Source organism: Acipenser ruthenus, chromosome 11 (genome assembly GCF_902713425.1).
Source record: "Acipenser ruthenus chromosome 11, fAciRut3.2 maternal haplotype, whole genome shotgun sequence".
Lineage (NCBI taxonomy): Eukaryota > Metazoa > Chordata > Actinopteri > Acipenseriformes > Acipenseridae > Acipenser > Acipenser ruthenus.
In genome coordinates, this window is record NC_081199.1 from 3,482,017 (window position 1) to 3,508,779 (window position 26,763).

At 41.3% G+C, this 26,763-nt stretch overlaps 1 protein-coding gene across 1 annotated transcript; it reads left to right on the top strand.

Annotated features, from left to right (window-relative positions):
- Positions 1-3,531: 3,531 nt before the first annotated feature.
- Positions 3,532-14,489, top strand: LOC117426898 (proline dehydrogenase 1, mitochondrial-like). Its single transcript, XM_034045078.3, has 14 exons — positions 3,532-4,010; positions 4,591-4,799; positions 7,169-7,203; positions 7,720-7,869; positions 8,241-8,305; positions 8,450-8,566; positions 8,911-8,990; positions 9,110-9,191; positions 9,577-9,669; positions 9,803-9,949; positions 10,254-10,429; positions 10,579-10,677; positions 10,847-10,935; positions 11,049-14,489. The coding sequence occupies exons 1-14, from the start codon at positions 3,663-3,665 to the stop codon at positions 11,237-11,239; spliced, it is 1,881 nt and encodes a 626-aa protein (XP_033900969.2). The 5' UTR covers positions 3,532-3,662; the 3' UTR covers positions 11,240-14,489.
- The last annotated feature ends 12,274 nt before the right edge of the window (positions 14,490-26,763 follow it).

Consider the following 26,763-nt stretch of genomic DNA (forward strand, 5'->3'; position numbering starts at 1 on the left):
GAAAATTGACACAACGTTTCAGAATGGCAGTTTGTTTTGTTTCTGCTATACTGCAATTCATTTCAAACTGCAGAAGCATTTCCCCAGTCTACAGCTGGAGATGTCTCTTCAGAAATGTCATTCAGAGAGGCTGAATCAGGGTATGCATGCAATGCAACTAACACCGCACTGAAACCTGCTGCATATTCTGCAATTTTATATATTTGATATAATATTGTAGGATTTTGTTAACAATTAAAGCTTTGACTTTATGATTTAGGTTACATGCAAATGCAGTATACTATATATATATATATATATATATATATATATATATATATATATATATATATATATATATATATAGTATCTTCTGCATAGATAGAGGGGAACCCCATTATAAGCGGCCTCCGCTGTCCCGAAAGGACAGACTCAAAACCCCACTGAATAGTGACGAGCCGTGTAACTCTGGCGCCCCCTGGTGTTTACTGTGGAGTGGCAGCCTGATTCGGAAATACGAAGACTAGGGTGTGTGAACTATGCATCATTTGCAGAGTCACTTACAACAGCGTCTCACCCGAAAGACGGAGCACAAGGAGGTGACTTGTTCTGGGTCACACAATGAGACAGTGGCTGAGTTGGGATTTGAACCGGGGACCTCCTGGTTAGCTGATAAATCCATGTCAGTTACATGTGTGAGCAGGAGGATGATGGGAAATGTAGTTCTGAGGCTTATCTGAAGCAGCAGAGAGGAGCAGCAACTGGCTGTGGTTGAGACGGAAAGATTCTGGCTGGGGATCTCAAGCACAATAGAAAGAAAGAAACGCTGATGTATGGGTAAGTAAGCTGGGCTGAGTTGAGTGGGGGACGGAGGGGGGTGATGCTGGGACGCCAGAATCACCGTCGAGCCCTCTTGAGGTGTCGTGGTCTAGTCGACGAAACACTGAGGATGGAAGGTGCCCACTTGAAAACCCCAGTACCCTACTTAGCTCAATCCAGACGGTTGTCATGCTGATGCGCTGGGGAGGCCGCACTATGGTTGATCCCGGGGGCCAGCATCGCAGCCGTTGTTATTATTATTATTATTATTATTTATTTCTTAGCAGACGCCCTTATCCAGGGCGACTTACAATCGTAAGCAAAAACATTTCAAGCGTTACAATACAAGTAATACAATAAGAGCAAGAAATACAATAACTTTTGTTCAAGTAAAGTACAAGTTTGACAAACCACAATTCAATAATACAGCAGGTAATAGTGATAGTTACATCAGGATATGATTAAATAGTGATAGTTACATCAGGATGTGAGTAAATACAAAGTACTACAGGTTAAAAACTTGGCAGATTACAGTATTCTGAAGTACAGGATTAAATGCAGTAAAATAGGGGCTGATAAGAGCAAAATAAAGCACATTTACATGAAGGGTGATAGTGTCCCAGGATACAAACAGAGGAGTTCTACAGGTGCTCTTTGAAGAGGTGAGTCTTAAGGAGGCGCCGGAATGTGGTCAGGGACTGGGCAGTCCTGACATCTGTAGGAAGGTCATTCCACCACTGCGGAGCAAGGGTGGAGAAGGAGCGGGCTTTGGAGGCAGGGGAGCGTAGCGGTGGTAGAGCTAGTCTTCTAGTGCAGGCGGAGCGGAGAGGTCGAGTGGGGGTGTAGGGAGAGATGAGGGTCTGGAGGTAGCTGGGTGCAGACTGGTCAAGGCATCTGTAGGCTAGTACAAGAGTCTTGAACTGGATGCGAGCGGTGATCGGGAGCCAGTGGAGCGAGCGGAGTAGTGGAGTAGCGTGGGCGAAGCGAGGCAGAGAGAACACCAGGCGGGCAGCAGAGTTCTGGATGAGGCAGCAGAGTTCTGGACGTTGTGTGTGCTGATGCGCCAGGGAGGCTAAATAAGCTGATCCCTGGAGCCAGCATTACACTTCAGCCATTAACACCAGACAGAAGGATATCTACATCATCATATGGAAGGAAACGTAAATGGATGGAGACACAGATGGATCACATTAGTCTACTGTAAAGCTACGTCTTAGTTGGTGCTTATCTTGGCGAGAGCCGAGTTCAGATCAGCATGAAGTTAATGGAAATCATGAGACGTCCATGCGGGTACGTGGGAAGCCATCTTGAGTCAGGGAATGCAATTTAAAAGTTTAAAAAAATGGTCAAAATGTAAATAAATAAATAAATAAATAAATACACACCAAATACACACACACCTTATATAAACAGTTGTAGCAACACATGGGAACATGTAACACAATAAAATAAAAAGGTCCTTATGTACCCTTTAATGCCCTGATTTCTGTTTGATTTGATTTTGTTACCTAATTGTATGTTGATATTTATAGATGCTACTACGAATACTAATGCTAAACTATTGCATAACAAATAAAATGTGAAATGTTGCCACTAGGTGTCAGTCGACTTTGTAAAATCAGGCTTTGTCAATTGCATCTTCCACAACTGAAACGGAAGTCTGCACGCAGCATTTAGTTCATTACACAGTTTAAAAATTGGAGATCCAAGTCCTTAAATCTATACTAGTTCAAAAAAAAAAAAAGATACAAACGCATGATCGCCTCATATGAGGACTGATAAATAAATAAACCGTCTCTTCTTGTCTTTATATGGGGATACATGGCAGATACAAACGCATGATCGCCTCATATGTGACCAACACTATCTTACAGCTATTTTCAGTATTTCATGCACAAAGGGTTAAGCAGTACTGTGAGGTAGCTTGAGTTTCCCCCATGTCCTCAATACGCCAAGTAGCTGCAATGCTATCAGAAGTTATTGAGATAACACTATCTGTCTGGCTTTAGGGCTCCAGTACCTACAATGAAGCTAATACAGCATGTCCAACAAATGGTGCTCACATGTGACAGCTCTACGGTATACACAGCCCCTCCATGTAATATTCACTTTTGTATGTTGTATTACAGCTGAACGATGGCTTATGAATAAATGTAGAATTTCACAAATGCCGAAATACAGTACACAGCCTGACAAAAGCTTATATAATAATAATAATAATAATAATAATAATAATAATAATAATAATAATAATAATAATATTTTCCATTGGCTCTGTTTATGTCTCTGTTATTGCAGCCTGTCTTCACTTTCAGTTATGTTCCTATAATCCACGTTATTAGTTGGTATGTATGTATTTTTACTTGAAGGACATCTTGCTCTGCGCATGGTGTTTACTGTATGGCGTATCTCTGTATAATTCAAGTTGAATGAGCTATTTGAGTGGTCTGCCTTTGTGAGGATGTGTGCCGTGGGGGACAGGAACACAGAAAGAATGGCAGCCAGCGGAACCTCATGTTGGCCGTGCTTGCCGGCTATACAGTAAAAAACAAACAAACAAACAAAAACATTTTTTTTCGATTTCACCTGCGCAGCTGGTTCACAAATCACGTGTTCTGTATATTTGTTTATTGCGCCAGATAGAATAATGATGACGTAGGCAACGCACTTCCAATCAGAGTAGATGGGCTCGTCTTGGGCGTTTCTAACCCATCGTTTTCAATACAAGTATATGTGGGCGTGCCTTCTTGCTACATATGTGTGACTAAGCTTTCCAAATCAGTTATTGTCTGCTCACATCCAGCATCGGTCCACGTGGGTACTTCTTCGTTATATAATTACACAGGACAACATCTTCAGATCTAATGTCTTACACTAAACTAGCTCCAGCCCTGAGAGCGGGTTCCGATATCTGCTTGACCCGAGCAGTAGTCTCCTGCAGGCTCCGGTCCACGGTCGCGTCTCCACGAACCAAACCGAGCTCTGAGAGTCAGGAACAGCAGGTTGATGCAACCTGCTCGGTGTTGAAGAAGGCGGAAGCCCAGGTAGATCACATCTCCCATACAGAAAATGCCTGGTCCAAGTCTAAAGTGTTTATCGACTTCGAAAATACCAAGGAAGCGTACAAGAGCAAAGAGACGTCGGAGCTATTGAGAAGTTTGCTGGTTTTTAGGCTCTGCACTTTTGACTTCCTGGTTGACAAAAACAAGGAGGTAAGTTTTCATGCGACATGCTTTATTTAAATTTTTTGGAAAGATCGTTATATATCGAGTTTAGCCAGGTGGTTGACGGTTCCTTTAACAATTTGCCTAACAGACTGTCAAAATATTACATATTATATGTTTTGCAGCAATAATATTTACAAAGTTGGTATAATTTAAATTATAAGCATGTTTGTTTTGGCTCTGAATTATTTCCACGAACCCTGAAGCCTACTCCTAATTATTGATGCTGCGTATCATCCTCAATAATGAAGGTTAGAATTACAGTCGCTGCCAGCATCTATCTGCACGAAATATGTGTTTGGCATTTTCCCCCAGCTTTTCAAAAAGGCTTATTAGCTGATATATATATAAATATATATTTTCATTGAAGCACCAAATAGTAGCAGGGTTGAAATATTTAGCTGTACCAAAACATTTTCCCCATGTAGCTCCAGTTTTCAGCCTCAGGACTGGCTTAATAGGTTGTAACTCAATTAACCTATATGTCTGTTTACACTTGGAACTAACACTGATGTCTTCTCGCAGTCGCCTGTAGCTTAAGGAGAAGTTTCTGCTGTTTTTCTTTTAGCTGATAAACCTGAGCAGAAAAGTCCTGGGGAAGAGGCTCTTTGAGCAGCTGATGAAGATGACCTTTTACGGGCAGTTTGTGGCCGGAGAGGACCAGGAAGCCATCAAGCCCCTGGTCAGGAGGAACCGTGCGTTCGGGGTGGGCTCTGTGCTGGACTACGGGGTGGAGGAGGACCTGACACAGGAGGAGGCTGAGAAGAAGGAGATGGAGTAAGAAAGAGCTTTGCTTCTGTGTTCTCTTCAGGGGCTGCACATGCACAGGAGACAGAATGGGTAACGCGGGGGGTAAGGTATCAAGCATGTAGTTAGACTGTGGACATACAATTTCGGAAGGGTTCGTACAATATGTGGAGTCATGCCTGCTTTGGAGTTGTGTTGGCTTGTGAAGCATCACATTATCCCACTAGTTAAGCATGTGAGCTGCCTTAAATGTGTGTAGCTCCCCGCAGGCACACTGGCACACTCTAGACACAACACACATGAAAATGTAATGAACAGGCACTTTCTTCTTGTAAAAAATGTGGATTCGAATCCCAAACAGTGGGAATATAGTAGCGTCCCTACTTATGTTTACATTTAGAAAATCCATTTGTAATGAAACTTGGTGAGGACATTCTTTTTAGATTAGGTATTTGATTATCAGACTCTCTGGATAGAAGTACTGTAGGCTCCTCGTTTTGACTTTACTAAAACACATACGTTTTTACATTGCTAACATTCCCCTGCCATAAATCCCAACAGTAAGAGCTTGTGCTTTTTATTAACGAATGGGTGGCGCCTTCTAAAGTCTGAATCAGCCACAGGTACTGACAAGTCCCTTTGAGTATTTTCGATATTATGTAACACAACACCTTCAGTTTTCCATGCTACACTAGAGCTGCTCTTCCTTTGAGCAGGTTATTCACACATCAGAGCTATAAATGGATGCTATGCTACTGGCTGCCTGAGACCAAGCCTGCACTGTGTGATTAGCTGTCTGGGAGGGTGAGCCTCTGCAGTGCCCAGTTGGGAAAGAACGCAGTCACATGCAGTACTGTGTGTGAAATAACCAGGGTGCCAAGAAAAGTTACGCAACCTGTGTTCTTGTCGGCTGGATAGATGCATTCCTTGGATCAGATTGCAGGGGTCAACAGTGCTCTCTGAATTCAGCTTTTTGAATAAGGGCTGCAAGAGGATTTGTTCATTGTGTTAAACCTCAATTAAAAACATTATCAGGGGTTTCTCTTTCGGAGTAGGTTTTATGTAGCATCTTTCATTTAGATTGTGTGGTCGAGATAGAGAACTGCATTGAAAGAGGCTGCAGTACAGTGTCTGGGAGAATGCTGAGTGCCATATTGTCTAACATGAAACTGGAGAGTTTCTATTCTGGCCTCCCAGTAACCTGACCAGCCTGCATCACCCAATCTGAACAGTGAGTGTATCAATGTGACCCAGACCTTTTTAATGTGACACCACAGAGTTCACTCTGTTCTGTGTGATCTTATTACTCCAAACCACCCAATCCTAGCTTGATGCTTCCTGCCACTTGTAGCGAGGTGTAGCAACCCAGGGATCTTTAAATAGTGTTTGATGAAGCTGTGAAGCTCTGAAGAGGGATGGCTTAAGCACTTTTCCGTCCGTGTGGCACAAAATGCAACATGCCAGCATGGAAGGCCTGTGCTGTTAGTAAATATAAATAAGATTTTGCCAGATAAGATTAACTGTGAAGAATCTCTTTCTTATTTTTGTGTTCTGTTCATCTGTTAGTCTAAGCCCTTTACTTCAGATACAAAACCAAATTCTTCCATGCATTATTTCCAACAGGCAGCCAGAATGACAAAGTGCAGGGATGGAAATACAACTCCTATTGCATTGCAGTTTCACATATTCCAGGTTTTAATACGAGCTTGATTTGCCACAGTGTGTAGGTAACAAGCTCAGGTGTGTCTTGTTAAACTCCTAGTAAAACCAGGTCTGAGGCAGTCTCCTTATCTTGAGAGATTGTTACTGCTTATGTGCAGATCAACACTATCGGCAGAGATAAAGTGCCCAGAGTCACGCTGTGTTCCACTGGCTTTGTAAAAGTACGGGTCAGCGAGATCAGGCAAGAAAAGCTGATTGTTTTTCACCTACAGAGCTTTTGTTCCTTCTGGGCAACGGGAGTCTTATTTCCGTCCCTGCACTACAATATTGAAGTGTTCTTTGTTTGCCTAATTCAAAGGGAGGCATGTGTACAACATTACTGGGTCTGGATTGCACAGCAGGACACGCTGAAGTTACTGGGTGCCAGCTGCTTCCAGATTGATCTGGTTTTCCCTGTGTAAATATAGGACCTCTGTAGTGATAGCGTGATGTTTGCAGCCTATGCCAGCACCTGAATCCGGCTGACGGATCATGGCAGGGCGATGGAAAGTCAGCTGCTGCGTGGACATGCCTGTCCCTGGTTCAAGCTGTAACTGTTTATTTGATTGGGTGCAGTGCTTTACTCCTGATATATTACTGTTTTATGATACAGTGCTTTTTTATTCATTTGTTTGAACTGATTCACCTACAAATGATGACTGTGCATAATCACTAGTTTTTCTGTACTGCTCTTTCAGGTCGTGTGTCTCTGAGGCTGAAAAAGAAAGCCATGGTGAGTCCTTACACTAATGTTGATGCACATATGAAGTAATCTGGAGTTATAAAATCATGTCTTATCTCCTGCATGCCACTCCCTTCTTTTTACTCCAACATGACATCGTTATGACATCCCTACCTCTGTCACCTTTGCAATTTGACATGGACAGACAGGGCATGTTGCTCCTTGTCATCTGCTTTATCTTCCCACTGATGGCTCTAATTTCTTTTTACAGGGTATTGGCAGTTTCTGTTGTGTCCTTTTTTTCAGTCATTTCCACATTTTTAAATCTATATTATTGCTGCTGCATTCAGATTTCTGTTTACAAATAAATAACACATGCCAGCCTACCAGAGCATCAGAACAACAGACCTTCGTTGTGTCTGTGTGAAATATTTGCAGTGAACATCATTCCTAATCGTATCATTTGCTTGTCTGAGTTTCATTTCCGTCATAGAGGCGAGGAGAGACACCCTGTCTTGTTAATGCTGCTGTCTCCTGGTCGTCCTGATGGTTCTGGTTTCTTTTCAGGGGTGGATCACAGAGAGAAGAAGTACAAGGCTCATCGGCGGTTTGGCGACCGGCGCGGGGGGGTTATAAGCGCCCGCACGTATTTCTACGCAGACGAGGCCAAGTGTGACCAACACATGGAGACCTTCCTCAAGTGCATCGAAGCCTCGGGTATGTATGGCACCATTCATACTAACGCCTGCACGCAAGGGTCCGTTCACCTGCTCCACCTGTATTAACCAGGCTTGTGCAGTTACATTGACCCTGCATTCAGGGTCCTGGTAGTCTTGCCTTCCTTCTCCATGGACACTAGTCTACGTTCCATAAACCATCCTCACAATCGCTTTTATTCTAGGGGAACTGGAGAACAAGGCTAAAAGATTATAAACCCACATATATATATACTGTTGTGGTCTTGGTTGACCTGAACTTTAAAGGTTCTGTGTACTCGCCATAGCGTCTTAATGTCTCCTGAAAGACCTCTGCAGTTGAGCGTTGGCTTTGTTTTTTTAAAGGTACGTGACATGCTCTCGTTCCTCTAGGTGGAAGTTCAGAAGATGGCTTTTCTGCTATTAAGCTGACTGCTTTGGGGAGGCCACAGTTCTTGGTAAGTCGCTCGCTCCTCAGCGTGTGTGCTTGATGACACTGGTGGCAGTACATTTGGCTATTGCACTTGAGAAACGTAGCTCCTGATAACACTGCAGGACAGCACAGGTTAGCCGTGTGATTGTGCTCTTTTCTTTTTATTCAGCTCCAGTTTTCCGAGGTGTTGGTGAAATGGAGGCGGGTCTTTCATCTGTTGGCAGCAGACCAGGGGAAAGCAGGGCTTTCAGCTCTAGACATCAAGCTGGAGATGAAGCAGCTGCAGGTATTCTGCTGCTAATGACCTTCAGTAGTTATTGCTGATTCTGGTTAAATGCAATTGATCTTAACCTTCTGGTATCGCACAAGTTAGAAGGGAGTACTTTTTAAAAATCCACAGATATAAAACATTTTTACCTTGAATGCACTTGAGCACATTTGTATGGGTTTTATACTTCATGTCTAAAGTTAAGATTACTAAGGGGTTGAATCAGTTGGCCTCTTTAGTCTTGCTTATCTTTCCAGTGGCACATTATTTGAACAAATCAGGCTTTTAACCAGAGTTATGCTTGTGAATGGAGTCAACATAGCTAGATTTTTATAGCCTTTTTTTGCTTTCATTCCCTATAGGAGAGTCTTGCAAAACTTGGACTGGGAGCTAAAGATGAGACACAGAACTGGTTTACTGGAGAGGATCTGGGCATGTCTGGGTAAGGAATCTGGATCTGCCTGTTTAAAGAGCTACAGATTTCAAGAGATCAATACGCTCTCATGTTGCTTCCTCTGGCACACTAAGCTCTTCTCTGTCTTTCCACTGCTTGGTCCCCAGCACTGTAGATCTGTTGGATTGGAACAGCCTGATTGACAGCAGGACCAAGATCTCCAACCTGCTGGTCGTCCCAAACCTGGAGGTGATGACAGAGTCTTTGGTGTTCTCCAGTTTTGTTCTGTGTCGAGCTGAAAACATGACAGCATCTGCTGGCAAATTGAGGAATTGCCCTTGAAACTATTCAGACACACCGCAGCATTTTGCTTTATTTTAACCCGGATATAAGACCTAATATATGTATTGTAAATCGTAATGTGCCCCCCAGTAAATGTCCATGTAGTAGTCTTCTCAAGAAAGGTCAGTATATCATGGGCTAAGCAATTAAATAGTTTCAGTATCATACTGATAAATGCATGCAAATTTACAGACATGTACAAACGACTGTATTGGATTAGTTTAGCGGTGTGCATTTGCGAGTGGTGTTTTGAGCACAGCTCTAGTGTTGACAGAGTTCTCACCCCCCTCAGACTGGTCAGCTGGAGCCCCTGCTAAGCAAGTTCACTGACGAGGAGGAGATGCAGATGAAGAGGATGCTGCAGAGAATGGACGTCCTCGCTAAGGTGAGGTGACACCCTGCAGTCTGAGATTACACAGGCCAAGGGCTGGGGATGACTGTAGCTAGCTAACTATGGACAAATGAATACAGAAAACTGAAAGTACTGTAACGTATCCTGCTGTGCTTTGTTTCTTCAGAAAGCTTTACAGCACGGCGTGCGTCTGATGGTGGACGCAGAGCAGACCTATTTCCAGCCGGCCATCAGCAGACTGACCCTGGAGATGCAGCGGAAATTCAACAAAGAGAAACCCATCATCTTCAACACCTACCAGTGCTACCTCAGAGTAAGAGCTCTGGAGAGAACCACTACACAGCCAGTAATGTGTAAGGGACTGTCCATTGAACTGGCAATGGACAGTCCCTTACACAGTCCAAACAGTTTCATACAGCGTGAGGTAGTTCAGGTTTAATGATCAGTGGATAGAGTCGGGGCTTGTGAGAACGTATTTAAAGGACAGTCAGCTAGAGTTTGGGAAGGAATTAAGTTCTTTCACACCAAACCATTTTACTCAGTAAAGACTTCTTGCGATCGAATATAAATGTGAAATTAGGCGCGTTCCTTCAGTGACCCTCTCCTCGCTCTCACAGGAGGCCTATGACAACGTGTCGCTGGATGTGGAGCTGTCTCGCCGCGAGGGCTGGTACTTCGGTGCCAAGTTGGTACGAGGTGCCTACATGGACCAGGAGAGGAGCAGAGCGGCAGAGATTGGCTACGCGGATCCCATTAACCCAGACTACGAGGCGACCAACCAAATGTACCACAGGTAAGGTGGTGGTGATGACAGCAGATCTCACTGTGAAGAAAACACTTGGAGCTTAATCAAGAAACACAATATATGTGTGTCCCCATTGTGTCTACGGCACCTGTCAACGTCTCGCTGAGACCCTGTTCTTTCTGTCTTGTTGCCCTCAGGTGCTTGGATTACGTTCTCGAAGAGATTAAGCACCATAGGAAGGCCAATGTGATGGTGGCGTCGCACAATGAAAACACTGTCAAGTTCACTCTGCAGAGGTACTGCAGGCATAGCAGACAGACGAATATATTTATAAACTGGGCATATCATGTATTGTGTAGCCATGCACACGTCAGAAGAAATGCAATATTCCATCATTCTATTCATGCTGATTTCTGCACATGCTACTGAAATCATCTGTGCTGTCATTGTTTATTTATTAAACAGGATGAATGAATTCGGGATCCACCCGTCGGAAAACAAGGTCTACTTTGGCCAGCTGTTGGGAATGTGCGATCAGATCAGCTTCCCTCTGGGTAAGTGGTTGAAATGTCCTGTCGTTGAGTCCTGGTCCTGGGGGACGAGGCTGTACAGGATGAAGGTGGTGTGGATCGTACAGTTATTGCTGTATTCTTGTTTCCTGTAACAGGCCAGGCTGGATATCCGGTGTACAAGTACGTGCCGTACGGCCCGGTGAACGAGGTCCTGCCCTACTTGTCGAGACGAGCCCAGGAGAACCGAGGCATCATGAAGGGGTCCCAGCGGGAGAGGCTGCTGCTCTGGACTGAGCTCCAGCGCCGGCTGCTGAGCGGAGAGATCTTCTACAAGCCTGTCTACTGAGGAGAGCACTGGGGGAAAAGAGCACTGCTGATCATTCCTTTCCTTGTAAACTTGCCAGCTCTTAGTTTCCTCCAAGAGTCCCGGATCATTGTAATACGGAACCGGAGCCAAGTCTGTTCGTTCCGGGTAATTCCGGTACAGGTTTTTGTTTTGACCAGGTTCTTCGCAGTTATAAGGATGATTTATTTATTTAATAATTAAATCTATATTAATTGACAGTTGTTGATATTTGTATAGGGATAGGAATAGTTGTGTAGTCTGTTATGCCAGATGTTTTAATTACCACTGACTGAAAATGGCCAGGATTGGCTTTATGTACACTGGAAAGATGTGGAACAAAACCCTGAGTGGCGTTGCCCACAGTAACCAGATTTAGGCTGGTGCAATAGTAATAGTCAAGGATTCAGACTTGATTTGAAGAGCTCTTGATACATTTTAAGGAAACCACTTGTTCGATCCCTCTCAGTATTTTAATGAAACTCATTTCCTGCACGTTTGCTCAGCGATTGGACAAGCCAACATGGATCAGCACTCTCATACACAGGCATGCTTAGAAACCCCTGTTCAATTATCACAGAACAGATGGTTGCTAAAAAAAACAGAATGGAGAGGTGGCGCCAAATGCTTTTAAGGTGTCCGGGACAGACCTGTTAAGCAAATCTTTGCTGTCCATTAACTGAGAGCTTAGTGTGCAGAAGGCTCCTTCTCCTTGGTAACATACACATGAAGCCTACCCTCTTTCTTGATGACCAAACTAGCCTATATAAGTATATAAGATAAAGCCAGCATATTGGTTTTAGATAATGTGTGACTGCAAAGGATTGGTATTGATAAAGAGGGAACATTACATTGCAATGTAACTTAGCTCGGAAACCCTGCAGTTTCACTGCGAATCCACAGAGCAGAGGATGAAGGAGGGATCATTATAACCAGTAAAGCTGTACTGGGAAATGAGTTTCTTTAGATCCCACACTCCAAACAGGCTGTTTATTGGAACTAATATCAGCCTATTTTCATTAATTGGTAGATATCCTGTGTGATCAATGACTGGCCGCCCCATTGTAGTTTAAATGTATGTACCCTTGCAGGCAAGAGCCATGTCCGACGCTTCTTGGAGGAAACAAAATGCTGTCCTGTTGTATTGCTTTTAAAAATGTGATGTGTTGTCTTTTTTTTTTTTAAACGGAGATAAAAATCTATTTAAAATGAACAGTATAAAATGCTTCGTATTGCCCCTGTAGGCCAGGGCATGATGTTCAGTATACTGTAGTGATCACTACCTACTAGGGGAGAGGATTAGAAACCTGCTGTTCTGCTCCAGAGCTATATAACCCTTTGGATTTCTTGGGTGTTTTCGAGCAGTAATGTTAATGTAGCTGACGTTGTTGTTTAGAAGCTCCCTTTGGTTTTAAACAGTGGGCTGTAGGAGTTGTAGCCCTGGGGATCCTCTTGAATGTTATTGTCTTGACGTGGCACTGTTTAAGTGATAACTATCGAGGAGATAACAGGCTTCTGAGTGAATGAAAAACAAAAGGTTCAGGGTGTGCCACCAGCGAGGGAGGCTGTAGTCTCCAAGTACCCTGCATGCACCCAGCAGCTGTAGCTGTTATATGGCAAGCGATTTGCTCTCTCCCTGTTTTAAGATCCTGGTTGAAAAGTGCTGCTTTTGCTCTGAGTCTGACTGGGTTGCTACAGTTGCTACGGGTCCTTTAGGAAGCGTGTTTATCCTAACTGTACTGTATTATCACAGGATAACGGGATTTTGGAATCCAAGTGGAAGTGATTGACAGAATCCTCTTGTTATGTAATCTTGGGTGTTCCACAGCTACCTGCACTGTCTCGATGTGTCTTTTAACTCCTAGCCTCGGTGTTAACCTGCTGTGCTTAGCTCTGCTTCCACGTTGTGCAGATGCAAGCTGCTTTTGTAAATAATCAAACTGCGTTAATGGTGTTTGTTTTAAGTAAAGGCCGACTTTGGCAACCAATATGCCAGAGAAAGCACTTTCCATTGGCAAAACACGGCCATCAGATCGCGTGTGTTCAGTTTAACGCTTCGTTTAAGCCCGAGTGGCAGCTTCTAAAGTGGTTATATTTCAGAGTGAAGTGTGAAGCAGCAGTTTTCTGTTTACTGTTCAGCCCGAGCGACAATTCATTAATTAGCAGCCTTTTAGTTGTGCGTCTACACAGTTCCTGTTCTCCTGTTAATCCAATAAGTAATATGTTTTGGAAAGCCAGTCACAAGAGCAGTTCTCTCTCCATGCCAATCCGATTCCCAACCCCTCGTTTAATTCTCAAAGGTGGGGTTTGTGCCAGATTGGATGGTGGTGGTGGTTTACATGAAACCGTTTCTGGGCATGGAGCAGATTTTAAATACAAATCACTCGTTTGTTTTAAAAGGGAATTGGTGGTGAAGATTTGATGGGGTGAATTCTCGTGTTAGAAGTGGGAAGGATATTTAAATGCTAAGAGATGTATTTTGGTCAGAGCATGATAAATGAAAGTGGGAGTGTTTGGGGAAGCTCCATCAAGGAGTTTGAGAAGTCAACCTGGATGGATTATTGACATGGTTAAATGTGTATTTTTGCAAGGTTAATACATTTCAAGTACTGTACTATTGTTACACGTGGTGGACTGTGATATAAAAACAGTATATTGTTCAGGGTTCATAGCTCTTGTCATTGAGACACATTCTTATAAATGTTTTAGACCCAAAAATCAAGTTTCTGTAATTAATCCTGGGGTGCATATTGTATCAGATTGTTTTATTCAGTACTGATAGCAGAAGGACGTGCTCCCTTTTAACTTCCCTTATATTTTTTATATTTAGTGATATTATAACCCCTCCCTGGTGATTTATGGTGCAGTGGATGAATTGCCTGTTAACTATCATAGGGGCTGTTTTTCCAATCTTAAACACAAATGTCTTGTTGCTGATTATGATTAATTAAAAAAAATACAGACTCATTTTAATGGAACCCTACTGTATATTTATATATACTGTTCTTGTGAAAGGAAGGCATCCACGTCCAACTCCAGTATACCTTGTCGTTGTATCAAGCAGCGATCATTAAGCAGTATTGAGCACACCATTATTCTCTTTGTATTCTAGATGTCAAGGGAAAGGAATCTGTCTGCTCCTAACCTGCCTGTAGCTATAACGTCTGTTAGTAATGACCATCTTGTGTGGAAAACTAACTGCATGTTGAGTTTTAAGTTAAAATAAAAAAATGAATAAACTCTGTTGACTATATTGTTTGTACAGTTTTACATTGTGCGAGGGATAAAGGATTTCAGTGGTTGTGGCCCACTGGTAATGTCCTTTGTAAAGGATACTGTCTTCACCTTTCCCAGTGTGGCTAGAAGACAAACAGGGTGGCAATCCATGATGGAAGTGGATGTCATATTATAAAACTGATCAAGCTTTCCTCTGGGGGTATTGTATTTATGAAATGCTAACACTTCAGCATACAGCTGCCCTTGGATTAAGTGATCATGAAATAGTTGACACAAGGAGCAGTGATAATGATCATAATGGTGGATAAGCAGAGTATAGGAACAAGGCCAGAGGTATTGTGCGTATATAAACACATTTAAAGTAAGTCGTGCTTAGTGGTGTCCCCTTACCTTTTTAATGATGGTTTTAATCAACCCGAGAGCTTCGAATTGCAATGTACTTTTTCTGATCTGTGTGTCCAGGTGCTTTCCCTGAAGTTCAGGAGCTGTTCTTCAGGTCTAGCTTCCTGTCATAGATCTGTTCTTCAGGTCTAGCTTCCTGTCATAGATCTACACACCCGAGGTTTGATCTGGCAAAGTGTCTTTACAGAAGTAAGAGCCAGCCCCGCCCTGTGAGGAGGTCTCCTTTAGTTGCCGGCAATACACTAGCTGTGCACTAGATGGTGCTGGCGCTTTCTAATAGAACGGTACTGTGGCTGAGCTGGCCTACATTGCATAGGTTTGTATTAGACCAAATACTGAATGTAAAGAAATATAAAAGTAAATGACAGACGGCAAGGGGACATTCAAGATGCTCACTGCACCAGAAGGGTTCACTTCCCCCAAAGGTTAAGAAAAAACGCTTTATCTGTACTTTTGTCAAAATGTCAAGTTGTACTTTTCCCTCGAACATCTCCTTTCTAGAGGCCTCAGCATCGTGACCGCCAGTGCCATCCCTGCCACAACAGTGCAGGGTTTCTTAGCCGTGTGTGTGTGTGTGTGTGTGTGTGTGTGTCTATATATATATATATATATATATATATATATATATATATATATATATATATATATATATGATTGCAGCAAAACAGCCATTAGTTTGAAGGATGGTGACAGAGACAGGATAATGAGGAACACACAGTACACCTCACTCTGATTTATTAATAATGAATTGTCTTTCCTTTCCCACATGTCGACTAGTTCTTGTGTGCCTGCTTTTCAGTGGGAGCTGATGAGAATATTAAAACCCCTTTCAAAATCTGTTGCTACAGTGGCACAGAAACTTGCTTTAATGCTGTGGTATTACAAACACTATCTGTTTTAACAGTATTATTATTATTATTATTATTATTATTATTATTATTACAACAACATCATTAAAGTATATAAAGTGTGAGAATTGTGGATTCATATCTTTGGCAGCTGATATCAGGTCTTTACCTGAAAGAGTCTTATATCTAGCCACACTTTCTATGAGGTTGTTATCTTGCTGCACAGTGACTCCTGTTGGTGGTGTATGGAACTACAGGTGTTGACTTCTATAACAATAATTTTTCTACTGTAAAAGTATTTGTTGCATTTGACTTCGAAAAGCGAAATGTTTATTCCACACTCTAAATCACAGTTTTTAGTTGCTTGACTCTTGTGGATAGTCCTCAAAATATATATATTTTACAAATATATTACCTAAGATACTATCACTTAAATGCCTCAGCATTAGGTTAATTTTGTCCTTTTTTTTCCTCATTGTCTTATTGCTGCCTTGTACAGTAGGCTGGCAGTAGCTTTCAGCTCTGGAAATGTAATTAAATGTTCCTTTCACTAGATGGCGCTGTTGCTTTTCCACTATCCATCTCCACCAGGAGCACTTTACACTGTACAGAACAGCACGTCTCTTAAAGACAGAATGTGAGAAGCACAGCAAAAGAGCTCGGAATGCACTGTAGTAAAAGTGTCATAGCATTAGCCAAGGCCAGGTTAGGTAATGATACACGTGACTCTGAAATGAACACTTCATGTGTTCTGTCACTATTGCTAAAGTAGTTATGGGGATGAAATCGGTGTGCAAGTCATAAATTCCAGAATGTGGACATTTTCAGTATCAATCCCAAATAACCAATAAATCTGAGATCCTCCCTGAACATTATTCTGAGAACGAGGCTGTCCCAAAAAGAATGGAATACAAGCAATGTGTGGAAAAGAAAGTAAAATAAACAGCTCAATGCAGAGCATCCTCTTAGCAACGCGAGTCGCCCTGCCGCGGGTTTGGAATGAATTCCACAATGAGAATTTCAACGCGGGTTCCAGGGGGGTGTCTGTCTGAGACAGGAGTGTTGGGTGGGATCATACAATGTTTGTTTTTTTTTTTGTTTGGTTTTTTAAGCTATTTTTTTTATGGACTCATGTAAAATTCATAAACCACACAACAAAAATAATGCATTCCTGGATTTAGAAACTACCTGTTCGATTGTGTTTACTTCATGGAGCCATCAGATCGGAAGTGCCTGCCAGCCTCATAAAGCTTTCATTAGCTGGGATTGCCAGGAACCTTCTTTAGTGTATTAGCTTCCATTAGAACTTATTGTTCATGCACAAAAAGACTTTTTGTGGCCTGAGAAAACCCTGCCTGAGGACCATATCTTTATATCACTTTATGTTGTGTAGCACTGCCCTTAAACAAGCTTCCTCTCGCCAGCTGTGTGAAGAAGTAATAAAGCACATGTGGGCATTGTCATGCTTAGATTAAAAACAAAGACACACCCACTCACACATTCGTTCACCTTGCAGATGAATCCAGGGATTGCAGCGCAGTTTCAACCATCCCAGGTTTCAATACAAGCTTGATTAGTCAGCGTGCATATAGGTAACAAGTACAGGGGTGTCTTATTAAACCAGGAATGGATCAAACTGCTATGCAATCAGAATCTTATTTCCATCCTTGTAATCAGGACCCAGGGTACATCAGGAGAACATGCACTACTCCAGGGAGCTGCCAAATACAATCAGGTCGACCGGTCCTAATTAAATTACCATGCAGTGGACGGACGGACAGACAGACAGACAGACAGACCGTCCGTGTTTAAATGACCCATACATTCACAGAGCATAATATCTGAGCTGTAAGTCTCAGTACAGCTACATTATACAATAAAAGCAATCATATTTTAAAGAGTAGCTCCTAGTTCTGATTGGAAAGGAAATCCTCCACAATACTGACAGCTTTTCATGACATGTGAGCAATGAAGCCTATGGCCAGAAGCAAGTGCCTGCAGATATTGGAGAGTCAGCGGGTTAGCCGGCTCTAGATCTTGTTTCTCATTCCTTTATGTTTGTGGTGATGAATTTAGTGCTGATGGACACTGACGGGTCAATGTCACAGGGGAACAAAATCCACCTGTTATTTTGTATTTTGCAGCACTGAACTTCCCCACAATGCACTTGCACAAAAAAGAAAAAATGAAAAGGCATTTCGGCCTCCCTTTTTGTGCCGTACACCTGAGGGGTTTCCACTCTGCAGGATAAGCATTCCTCAACTGCACTTTTAATATTCTTTCACAATGACTGGGACAGCAAAGAGTGTGTGACCAACTGCTCAGCATATTTAGAGGAGCCTGAGTATGAGGTACAACAGAATCTGCATTCATCCTGTAAGAGAAATGCAAAGGACCATTATTAATGACGCCTTTGAACTAGAAGGGACTGCTACAGTATTTGTTTTGGCCCCTGGCGTGGAATGTTTTCCAGCAAGCAGCTTGACATTAGAGCTGGGATGCAAACCCTTCATTTAGTCAGGAGCACACTGAGCTGGGTCACACGTCAATGCCGGGTCACATTCCCAATCAGATTTCATCTGGCCGATCCCAGATCGACACCAATTCAATTAGAGGAAGGCAAAGCATGCCATTAATGTTGGTAAATGGAATACCAACAGAATGTATGCAATGAGCATTATTCATAGCTTACCAGACAAGCAGATAGATAGATTGGATAATTATCAGCATGAAAGACTACAGTGGAATATACAGGGATTATGGTGTATTAGCATTTGAAATCCCCTTAATTCTTTTAAATTTGCCCCTAAATTAATAGGCCTTTCTTTCACTTAATATAGGATATTTTACATTTACACTGGAGCCTCATGGCCTTGTGATAGACTCCCTCTAGTGGTGAATTTGATTGTGTTTAAATATGGAAGGCTGTCCATCAACAATATAATGCTTAACAACCATCTTCAATGTGTCCGCCTTCGTTCATGAAAATGCTCCCTCAGAACTAGAATGTGAGGACCTGGGACTGAAGGAGACACCAAACTTAACAAGGTAGCTGCTCATAAATCAATAACGTTGCTGTCTGACATGATACCTACAAGCCATTCCACTGCTCCGCTGTTATAGTGCTGTATGTGAATTAATATCAAATAGATGAAAATGCCTGCAGACCTGGACTGTGGACTCCAATGAATAAGTCATCCCCTCTCCAGGTCATCAATGCCCAAGCTACTTATGCCGGCACTAAAGGGCTCTAGATTATAACTATAGATGGGGGGGGGGAGGGGGGGGGGAGCCCAATTTGTTTTCATATTGGTCCTCCATTAGCGAAACAGGCAATATAACTTGCTATGACTGTTTCTTAACTGTCTGAGAGCTCAAAATGAGCTTTTTTATGCCAGATGCTTTGTGGCAGATGATTTTGGCTGCGGTACAATATCGTAATGACACTGTTCCATATCCCCATTAACCTGATTAACAAGCAGATAATCGATAGTTTGTTTCTGCATTATCATAGTGTATGAACATTAGGAGAACACTGAACCTGTGTTCCTAATTAGACAGAGAGTGCCTTTACTGTAATTTGTAGTTCATTTATTTGCTTTGCAGCGAATGGCGAGGGCTCTATTAGCACAACCACTGAATGAAGTTGCTTCTAAATCCTGGGCAAAAGTTGAAAACATCTTAGTAACCGCAGTGTTACACAAAGCAGTGGAAACTAGCTGTGTAAAAGGTCATGCTGGAATAGTCTTTCATTGTGCATTGTTTCTGCTCGTTCGTGTCCAGCCTCTATATCGGTCACACCTCCCTGGGGTAATGCACACAGTTAGCATGTGTAGTAAGTAGAAGCGATTATGACGACTTCCCACTGCTTTGGTCCCAAGGCTCTCAGTATTGACACACACTGCAGCAGAGTGTAACTAAAGGGTTCACAGTAAGTAATTACAAGGCAGGTAAACTTAAGTAGGTAGGAGAAGCTTTTCAGTGAAATCCTAGTATGGTTGACACACAAGGGCATGTTGTCCAGTATTGAGATTGGAGACATGGATGGTCTAAGACTGTTATTGAATATCGGAAAGGGAAGCATCAGAAATAGTCATACACAGTACAACGCACCACATTCAAATAATAATAATAAAATAAATATTCATTGGAAACATATACGTGTTGCATAATTTTAAGTAAAAGGCATTTGTGTAAAAACTATCCACGCTGCAATCCTTATAGGTGAAAATACATTTTTATATACAGTACTACTTCCTGCATTTAAACACAACAAATACTATTTTATTTATACAATCACCAGCTTGGCTTTCACTCTTAAAAAGCAACACAAAATGACTACAGTTTGGAGAGAGACTGCAGCGACACCCTATTGGGTGAGTTTGGCAGTTATGCACACGTGACACAGCAATACATTCTGAAAAAAGAACAGAGAGGGCAAAAGGTATCTCCAGTTTGGACCAAACTCCAGTTTGAGGTGTGTGGGTCTATGATTTTCGTTTTCTTTTCAATTGTGTGTGTGTTTTTTTAAAATAATTTTAATTTTTTAAGGTGGTTAATTAAATACATGTTTGGTCCTTTGCATCCTGGGTTTTAAAAATATATATATATATTGAAAAAGGTTAATTAGTGCTGATTAATCTTTTGGGGGTTTAAATACAGAATGAGATTCGATGCATCTTGGCAGCAACATGCTGTTGTAACAAGCTGCCCAGCTGTGTGTTGTAGCTTTTTATAATCTTTTTAATTCTGCAGATTGAAACAAAATGTGTTATTTTTTATATGTGCTGCGCAGGAGGTTTATATGTGATATGAATAATTGATATTGTAAATCCAATTTTAACTGTACAGCCTGCACCTATTGCTGCATTACTTAAAATTGCTGTTCATTTTTTTCTTTGATCTCTTTTTTTATTTTTATTATTATTATTGGTAACATCGGTTATTGCAACTATGAACATGTTTTGTCGCCCCCTCCCCCCAACTCCTACATTGATACATTAATTATGAAGGATACAAAACAAACAAACAAACAAACAAAAACAAACCCAGCAAGTGTCACGCAGGTCATGTTCATATCTCAGCCCTGTGCCAAAGCTTCACCCAGCAGTCTCTGCCCCATATCAGCTTGCAGGTGAAACTCCTGTAAGTCCAGCGTTCTGGATGATTTGAAGTGACGTGTGAGTGAAGAGGCTGCAGGGCATGTGAAGAGCGCAGAGTTTTTTGGTGTGTGCACTAAAAAGTAAAAAATGTTTTTAATAAACACCTCGATAAACCTTGCACTGTATTTCTGTCTGAAAAGCAGTAATATGAGGTTCTGCTCGTTGGAATGCATGGCACAGTGGCAGACTCCAGGAAAGAAACAGTTGCCGACTGTAACAGGAACATTTTCTCTGGGCGACACAACAAGTTCGCCAGACGCATTGCAGACTCACCTACACTACTGTTTAAGAAAGCTTCACTCATATTGAAAGCAGCGACTGGTTTTTACACCACATACTCAGATTAGCACAGTAGGCAATGGAATCCAATATTAGTGCTTATCAGGTCTGTGAAACTAGCCATTGAATAAAATGAAAATAAAGAATTCAACCAACAGACTTTGTCATGTTTCTAAAACTTTCTGGACTATGCTGGAGACAAACTGCCCGCTACATAGTGAATGTATTACATGGGCTGTTTGCCCGTAGTGGAAAACCAGGCCCTCTCATGTTCTCATAAACCAGTGTACCAGTGTGAAGAAATCATGACAAAACCAAGAACAGACACAGCATTATCGGAAAGATCATCACAGTGAATTTGATATGAGATAGCAATGGTTTACCATTCAGCTGATAGCTCGTTCCATTTGCTCTGCCTTGGTACAGGTCCTGCATCATTGACACGGAAGATCATTTGGCAAGGGTGTTATTTTATTTTATTAGCAGCAGCAATTTAAAATTGTTCAAGTCGTTTGGGGAGCAACGCTGTAAGGCCCAATCTGTTTCAAGAGTCAAAGCCGACTAATATTGCTCTCTAATGCATAAAACACCAGAGCAGAGATCTGGGGAAAATAAATGTGGATAAGTGCCTTATCAGTATGCGTTGTAATACCCCACAGCAAGCAAAGCTTCTATGAATTTTGTATATTTATAAATTAGGGTAGCCACAAGGCAGTTACCAGAATGTTAATGAATGAATGATTGTAATTTTAAAATAAACCAAGGTTCACTTAGCCAGTGGCTTTGATGTTTGTTTGTTTTTTTCTTACTATAATATACACATTTATTAAAATATAAAGTTAGACACATACATATACAGAACTGTGTGAAACTTATTTTCTGAGGTTTTTTTTAAAATATTAATTTATGGATAAGATGTTCTGGAATTTTGACTAAATCTATTTTATTGATTTATGTTAAACCGGTAACACTTTATATTATGGTGCTGCTTATTAATGTTTTATAAATGTTTTATAAATATATAATATATGCTTAATAACTATGTTTATAAGCATGCAATAGCCATAGACGGAATTTCATTTATATAAAGGGGACAGTTTTTAGCCACCTATTGTACTTTGGGATGTTTAAACATAATTCCGTCTATTGCTATCGAATGGTTATAAACCATCTATAATGCTTTATTAACACTCTATAACATAGTTATTAAGCATATTTGATATATTTAGAAAACGTATATAAAACATTAATAAACAGCACCTTAATATAAAGTGTTACCGTTAAACATATACAGTATTAAAGATAATGAATTAGCTATCTTTGTTATTGGAAATAAATTAATGGTGACAAGCTGTTTTTCAGGATAGATTGCTTGAAAACTGGCTTTGTTCAAACTTGCCTGAATGTTTTTATGTCCTTGAAGATTTGTAATCAGTTGTTAACTGTGCTCAGCACAGCTGTGTTTAGATTGAACCTACTTTTCTTTTCCATTCACCAGGGAGTTTGCAGCTAGGAAAACATAAAGGTATTTTCTTCTTCAAATATTTATAAAGATTTATACAGGAAACTGAATTGGGAAAACCTGCTGTATTCTCAATAATGGGCTGTGTGTAGGACTATTGACATTTGTATCTTGTTTTATAGAGGACCAAAGCAATCTCACCGGATGAGGAAACGTGGGCGTCTCTGTGTAAATATTCCAGCACAGGAAACTAATCTTAATGCTAGGACCTGGTTTGAATCTGGCCAGGAAGGGGTCAGATCAACGGAGACTGTTTGGAGTTGAATTGCTATGGCATGCCTACTGCTGACATTCAGAGAACTCTACATGTCCAGAATAAATACAGAGAATGCACGAAGGAGCCTGCAGAAGGGATGAGGAAATCTTAATGTTTCCCCTAGTGGGAATGCAGTGAACATAACAGAAATAACTTCTACTGTACCTACCGATAGGAGAAACAACAGCTGCATGGTAAACTGAGACAGATCACGGCAGAGCTAACTGCAAAGAGACCTTTAGTTTTCACCATGGTCCAAACACTTTCGACACAATAGTTGTCCCCAGTGTTCTCCTAAACAGTTCAGGAGCTTTCTGTCATAGAAATACAAAAACACTTTTACAGGTATCTATGAATAATAAGGTCCTTTTCAAAATGTTCCTGCTACATATAATTTCAATTCATGTCGTACTGGTATCCTGCATTTTCACAGCCAATATATATTTCTTTACATAAATGATGATTGTCTATTTGGTGCGTAACTGACTTGAAACATCATGTTTCTTATAGTTGACAATGTGCCCTTTATTGAAACGAATCATTTACTGCTTGTCTGCAGATCTGTTCTGTCGCATTGTACTTGAAACCTGCCTCAGCAAACTTGCTTTAACACTGGATCTATGTGATTGAAAATGTCCTCCATTTTGGGTTTTAAAGCCAGTCTGGGGTCAAACACGTCTTTATTGACACCCTTTGTTTGCCACAAGTCTGGACAGTTACAGAGTACTGTAGGTCTAAATACCTTTGCATTTCATGAGACATTGCTGCCCCGATTGAGTGTCATCTGCAAACACTTAAATAACGTTCGAAAATCTTGTTTTAATGCTTGAAAGGCAAGAAACAGCTGTAGTGGGAATTTCCAACAGAGTTGAACATTTTAATTAAAATGCATGATACCGTTATACTACAGCATACAACATTTGGGAATATAATTGAAAGATCTGCAGAGACAAGGCAACGGTTTAGTGTAAGCGCAAGATAATTAGATTGGGTTTGTCTTTGACAATGTCTGCTCATTACAAAAAGACCCTGTCCTTATTCCCTGTGCTGTGGGAAGGAACCTGACCCTGTCCTGGGAGAATTAGGCTCGGGCTCTTTGGTTAATACCCATGTACTTTGACGAGTGCTGTGGGTTTTATTATTCACATAACAGATGGGACAGAGTTCCAAAACCCACCCAGGGGAAAGCATCTCAAACAGAGTTTGAATTACCCTTGATCCCTGGGCATTTCTCTCTAATCAGCAAGCGTGATCACAAAGCCATCACATCAGCTCCACCTACGGTTCTTTATTCAAGCGATTGGTGGCTTGGCAGCAAATGAAACGTCTAACCAGCTCGTCAGAAACACATCTGGTTGTCTGTTTGTGTCCAGGTGCAACATTTAATATTTTAGCTCCTCATTGCAGTTTGTAATGGCTTGTTATAATGATTAGCGAGGGAGGGTTTAGGCGAATGGAATCGCTATTCAGTACTGTTGCTATAGTAACTGTGTTTCAATTGTGCAATGACCAAGTCACTTCACTTACTGCTCTCAACAATTGGCTTCCTTACTTGAACGTTAGCAACCTGACTGACAGCTGTCTTGAACTCTACTCTAACAACGGACTGCAGTGACCTACCCATTAATGGCATTGCATAAGGAAGTTACTGGAGCAGCAGTAATGGGATATGCCATTGGTAGAATATTACTACAGTGTTACCTATGGCATTTCAACAATATGAACAGAATGAGGTATTGCAGTACAATTGTACCTTTAAGCACTGCTGTGTAGTATGTGTTTCAGTTGCTTTGTGTTGCCATTGCTGGCAATGTTGAGGTCCCTGCAGGGCAGTCTACCCTGGTATTGCTTTCACATCCGTCTGCAAAGTCAGTAGTACTGCAACCTTGCAAACAGAACCATTACAATCAAATGATTTCCAGCATTTTTGTTTGGTAGCACTGTATGCAATCCCCTAATGCATTAATAAAAGCAGTGTTGGCAATGGCTATGGCAGCAGAGGGCATCAGAGAGATGAATAAGAAGAAGCCAGAGATAAATGAAGGGAAAGTAAAGGGAAGGACAGCATTGATTTGGACCCGGAATTGATTATCCTGTCTTCCTCCGGGGGACAGTTAGAACAAAGAAGGGTAAAATCGATGGCTTCACTCTGTAGCTCAGCGAGGAAATTGGATAGGTTTGGTTCATTTGATCAGGTGCACTGAGGGGAAGTGACGGCAGATCTCAGGGGTCGGAGACAGTAATAAACTAGGCTTGGCAGCAGACAAAGCTTGTCATAATGTGATTGAGCCATCACAGGAATGTGTCTTACATTAAACTTTTTAAAAGACCTCCATAACCTCAATAAAAGTTGGAATTTTGTTAAAAGGAGTTGCAGTTCAAATACTGCAAGTCTCAACCAGGCTATTCACTTCTTAGCCAACGTGCATTGAGGGATACATTTTAAAAAAAATTAAAAAAAAATTCTGCCATGCTCTTCTGTTCTGTCAAGTTCAGTCTCCAATACTTTTATTTCTAAACTTGAGCTGAGGGAAATAGGTTTTCACATGATTTTGTATGTATTGTTTTGTAATGGAAATATAAAGCCAATGTCAACCCTTAGTGCCCCAGGCACTTGTGCAGTGTTCCACACCTTCAGAGGGGAGTTTAGAAGTTCAATATGGAGTCCTGGCAGACTTTGCTGTAAACAAATGCTGATAAATTCACTGTCTAGAGGGCTAATTTCTAGTTTCAAACAGAGAAAGGAGAAAACGTTTGTGCGGCTGCTACAAGTAGACAAACAGCAAGACGGAGTGAAATACTGTATATTTTCCTCCTTCAGCTTTGTAACGATGGTCAGGCTGGTTTAATGTTAATCCAGACCAGAAGGCAGTATAGAGAGTCCAGACAGGGACTGTGGGTACAAGTGCAGAGCACAAATGCTTTAGACCATCCACAGCCTAGTTCAACAGGTTTAGAGCTGAATCTGTGTTGTAGAGCTTGGTAAACTTGTGTTGGGACCAGGGGAAGGTTCTGTAAATGGGAATTCTAACAGCGTTTCATCATCTTCCCCACTGTAGCCACTCATTTCAATAGCATGTGCACCTCCAGTAATTAATCGAGCCTCACACTGGCTTTTCATCTGCTTCTTGTAAAGGGATCTTGAGATTTGGCAAGCAAGGTAAATGAATGAGGCATTACCAGGGATTTCAATTAATCATAAGACATGTTGTGCAACATATATAAAACAATTAAAAGTCCATTATCCACAGTCCTTAATATCAAAACTCAGAACAGTTTATTACCTGGGATCATATTTGGAAAGATAAGCAGCAATATGCTACTGCAATATCAATTTTAAATCCCCTCAGGACTAAAAAATGTTTTACGTGGAAAGCAAAAGTGAAAAACACATTTATTAATATGCCTGCTGATATTGATGAATTTCTCCACAGTTTATGACTTGCGATGTCATTTAGTTTCTTTGTTGCTGTTGATTTTCTTATATATTTACTACCTTTGGTACTACCAGTAGCATCAAGAGATTATTCTTTTATACAGGACATATATTTTATTTAATCTTTTACTGTAATAGTTTTATTTTAGGAAAGATTGTGACAAGCGTCATAGAGCTGTAGAAATAGCTAACCTCATCATTTTTTTTCTTGAACATGTTGCTGTTTTTTTGTTCAACATATAAGCTTAAACTACAAAATATAAATGTAGAGGAAGGATCCAAATCCTCTGCTTAGTTCAAATGAGTTGTCACAGGCCCAAATACAACTGACACATTGCTGTTACTAGCAGGGGGGCCATTGTCCGCAACAATAGCAGCATCTTCA